The sequence below is a fragment of the Delphinapterus leucas genome, chromosome X (genome assembly GCF_059928025.1).
Source record: "Delphinapterus leucas isolate spDelLeu-1000000601 "Yukka" chromosome X, BTC_Dleu_Yukka2, whole genome shotgun sequence".
Lineage (NCBI taxonomy): Eukaryota > Metazoa > Chordata > Mammalia > Artiodactyla > Monodontidae > Delphinapterus > Delphinapterus leucas.
This window is the reverse complement of record NC_143150.1, coordinates 30,626,658-30,630,941: the sequence shown is the minus strand read 5'-3', so window position 1 is coordinate 30,630,941 and position 4,284 is coordinate 30,626,658. Positions and strand designations below refer to the sequence as shown.

General features: G+C 51.1%; 1 protein-coding gene across 1 annotated transcript; it reads left to right on the top strand.

Annotated features, from left to right (window-relative positions):
* Positions 1–300: 300 nt before the first annotated feature.
* ZCCHC12 (zinc finger CCHC-type containing 12) lies at positions 301–2,126 on the top strand. The gene has a single exon (XM_089903845.1). It carries the CDS (start codon positions 404–406, stop codon positions 1,613–1,615), a length of 1,212 nt encoding a protein of 403 aa, XP_089759971.1. The 5' UTR covers positions 301–403; the 3' UTR covers positions 1,616–2,126.
* The last annotated feature ends 2,158 nt before the right edge of the window (positions 2,127–4,284 follow it).

Below are 4,284 nucleotides of genomic sequence, written 5' to 3'. Positions count from 1 at the left end.
GCCCAATATCAGCTCCATACACTGTTACGCTTAGAATTAGAAGCAACAGTTGCCGTCCCTCTTGAAGGACTGGCGGGAGGGGATGGATGAGGCTGTAAAAAGCACCCTGCTAACACGGAGACACCGGCTGGCTCCGTGAGGTTGTAATTGCCAGTCTTCTGGAGGATATTTTTAGGGCAGTGGGCAGATATAAAATGTACTGCAGGATATTCAGGAAGGGAGATAATACAGCTGCAGCCCGTCCCTTATTAACTCCTCCTCCCGCTTTTTGTTTTGTTTTCTTTTTTTTTACAGTTCCTACCGAGATAAGAGGAAGGCAGAGCCCCCCAGCACACCTGCAGATTAGGCTCTTCTAAAAAGCCTGAGCATCTTGTTACATTCAGAAACCCGGTCATCGTCCGTCATGGCTAGCATCATTGCGCGCGTGGGTAACAGCCGGCGGCAGAACGCACCCTTGCCGCCTTGGGCCCATTCTATGCTAAGGTCCCTGGAGAGAAGTCTTGGTCCTTTAATGGCCAACATGGCAGAGAGAAACATGAAGTTGTTCTCGGGGAGGGTGGTGCCAGCCCAGGGGGAAGAAACCTTTGAAAACTGGCTGACCCAAGTCAATGGGGTCCTACCAGATTGGAATATGTCTGAGGAGGAAAAACTGAAGCGCTTGATGAAAACCCTGAGGGGCCCCGCGCGGGAGGTCATGCGTTTGCTGCAGGCGGCCAACCCCAATCTAAGTGTGGCAGATTTCTTGCACGCCATGAAATTGGTGTTTGGGGAGTCTGAAAGCAGTGTGACCGCTCATGGTAGATTTTTTAACACCCTGCAGGCACAAGGGGAGAAAGCCTCCCTTTACGTGATCCGTTTAGAGGTGCAGCTCCAGAATGCTATTCAGGCAGGGATCATAGCTCAGAAAGATGCAAACCAGAGTCGCCTGCACCAGCTCCTTTTAGGGGCTGAGCTGAATGGGGACCTGCGCTTCAGGCTGAAGAATCTTCTCAGGATGTATGCAAATGACCAGGAACGTCTCCCCAGTTTCCTGGAGTTAATCAGAATGATAAGGGAGGAAGAGGATTGGGATGACACTTTTATTAAACGGAAGCGGGCCAAGAGATCTGAGTCAACGGTGGAGAGGGCAACTAGCCCAGTGGCATTTGGGGGCTCCCGACCCATAGTGATCGGTAATGCCGACTGCAACGTGATAGAGATAGATGATACCCCCGATGATGACTCAGATGAGGATGTGATCCTGGTGGAGACTCAGGACCCTCCACTTTCATTCTCGAGTTCTCCTCTCCCCAGACGCAGGGCCAGACCTCGGAATCAAGTGCTAGTCATTGATTCCCCCAGCAATTCCAGGGCTCAATCTCCTTGTACCAGCGGGGGTTCTGGGTATAAGAATGATGGTCCTGGGGATATGCGTAGAACCAGGAAGCGAAAAAACACAATCCACTGTTCGTACTGTGGACAGGAGGGCCACTCAAAGGAAACCTGTGACAATGAGAGCAACAAGGCCCAGATGTTTGAGAACCTGATTATCACCCTGCAGGAGCTGACACATACCGAGGAGGAGGGGTCAAGAGAGGCCCCTGGCCAACCCAGTGACCCTTCTGAGCCACAGTGAGGTGCTAGCCCCCAGCTTTAAATGAACCCTAACCTATATACAGAGTCCAGCAATGGGAAAAATGGCGGGTGGTGGTTCTGATTGCATGAATTAATCCACAAGGTGGCTTTCTTTTGGGGTGGAAGACAAAGGGTCTTGAATATTAGCACAGTGGAGGGAGATGGCCTGACCTCCGTCCTTGCTTCCAATCCCCTGCTGCCCAAGGGTCTACCTTCTGTGTGTGCCCCTTTCCTTGATGGCTTTATTCTCTTTGTGAAACTGGTAAAATTCATTGTTAAATATTAAAACAATAAAGGAAAGTACAAAAAGTACAAGTAACCCCAAACCCTCCAACCCTCATATAACCATTGTCAACCCTGTGATGAATGTCCTTCTAGATAGTTCCCCATACCTATGTACCCAGACAGATATATGTATAGAAAAAAGTGATCAAATATAAGTGCCGTTCTAAAGTGTATTTTTTCACCAAATAATATATGTTGTGGGCGTCTTTCTATGTCAATAAATATATATCAGCATCTATCTTAATGTCTCTGATATTATTTTAGGAAGAAGTAAAGGAAAAAGGAATAAGAAAAATATAGTAAAAAGCTATAAACGGTGGGGTTATACCCTGAGGTGGGGTTTTTATTAACTTCCCTTTGCAGATGGGGCAAAAGGAAGAAGAAATGGGCTGACATATTCCCCAGAGGTAAATGGACAGAGCCCCTTTATCACAACTGACCTGTCCCTTAGGTCACAGAGCCAAACTATGGCACCCACTAGCTGACGACACGCTAATGCTTTCTTCTCTAATGTATCCAGAGGATTCTGACAGCGGGGGAGTCTGGTGCTGAATAGCCCAAAATGAGGATCCCAGCGGCTCCGTTCCTGACCACTTTGGGGAGGGGCATCCCTCCCTCCTCTGGGTGGACTTCTGAGATCGCTGCTGCCGCTGCTTCACCGCATCCTGGTCACAACCGGGAATCTCTCCTGGGGGCTGACATGGCCCTCTTCCCACTCCCCAGTTAAGGAAAGGGAGCCCAGCACCAGGAGGCTCAGCTCCTCACAGCGCCCTGAGCCTCAGCCTGGAAGCCCTGAAGCTACATGTTAGAGGACACGTGCAGCCCGAGGACTCCAAGCCCAACCCCACTCACCCCAGGAACTGAGAATAGCTGGGGAGGAGCGAAAAGCAATATAGTTGCCAGGACGCATGAAGGAACATGGGGATCAGAAATCCTGGGAGCCCTCCATGTTATTTTAGTGGAGTGGTGGGCATTCATGGCCTGGAGAGGCGGGATGGGGTTGGGGGGGGCGGAGAACCTTCCCAGGAACCTGCCCTGTCCCCTCTCCTGATCTCATATCGGAGGGTGGTAAAAGAGGACGTATCTGACCTCAGACCCTGAGGATCCCTATGTTTCTTGTAGGTGTATAAGTTCCTACCTCTGTGAGCAGGACAGGGCTGGGGGTGGGTGGTGGAGGGGGATGACTGCATTTAAGCCAGGGGGCGGAGCGAAACGAACGCGCACACTTGGGGACCTGAAGCAGCTGTCCTGCAGGAAATCGGTGCTCCACAGAGCCGAGAGGACAGCGCTCGCAGCAGCGGGAGATGGTGTGTCAGGGGCTAAGCACAGAGCAAGAGGAGAGCGGCTGAGGGCCCGATGACCAGGGACACTCACATGGAACCTGACAGGGACAGGAAGCCCGGTGGGAATCACAGACTCCAGGGTTTCATACAGAACTCTGGGCTGTGTGTACCAGGAATGGCACAGCTTGAGGCGCCCAGGGAGAGACAGTGGGCTTCTAATTATGTTAGCAGTTGAGGGGGGAGGGAGGGGGAGATGCCAGGTGCTGTAAGAAGCCAGTGCAGCCTTCCCTGGGCTGCCACGCCTTGAACCTGCCTTGAAAGACACCCCCAGCCGCCCCCCCCACCGCCACACACTCTCTCTCTCGGTGCAGGTGTTTGGGGGCTCAGCCTCCCTAGCTCTGCCATTACTCCTCCCCCACCCCTAGCATCCCAGGTTTGCCTTAAGCCTCAGCCTCCTTAACCCTCCTGGCCAGAGGGAGACTGGAAGGGCCTCTCTGCCTCGGACCCTTTAGCTGAGAACCGGCCAGGAGTGCAGACTCTAGAGGCCCTCTCCTTGCATCCATCCATGGCACCTCTGGGACCTTGGTAGCCACCTCCATCTCTCCAGAGCCAAAGAGGACCCCCCCCCATCACCTTCAGGCAAGAGGCAGCTCCACTCAGGCCCCCAAAGCCACAGGGACCACCACCATTTCCCAGCTCACATAGATTTTTAACCCTTAATTCCTCATACCTCTCCCTTTCTGCTCGTCTTAATTTTACTTTATAAATACGTGTTGAATATTTGCCCAAAGACCCACTTTATGTTGCCATAATTTCTTTCTGGCACCAGGTAGAAGAGAAACCTGAAATGATAGATAAATAAATTCTGCCCGTATCACTACCCTCTTTTTCACTGGAGTTAGCTTGCGAGTTCAGTATAGACCACTGCCTTGAAAATTTGTTCTGTGATTCACCCCCCTTTTCTTCCCTCCTCCATCCTCCTCTCTATTGTATGAACTTGAGATTGTCTAAATTTTTATTTCACCAACCTGATGTAATCTGACATTTCTTTTTTCACTTTGTGTGACACTGGCTTTTCCTTTACTCAAGAAATATGTATTCT

Bases quoted from the DNA above. Each gene is read 5' to 3' on its own strand.
- ZCCHC12 (XM_089903845.1), top strand. From the start codon at position 404: ATGGCTAGCATCATTGCGCGCGTGGGTAACAGCCGGCGGCAGAACGCA.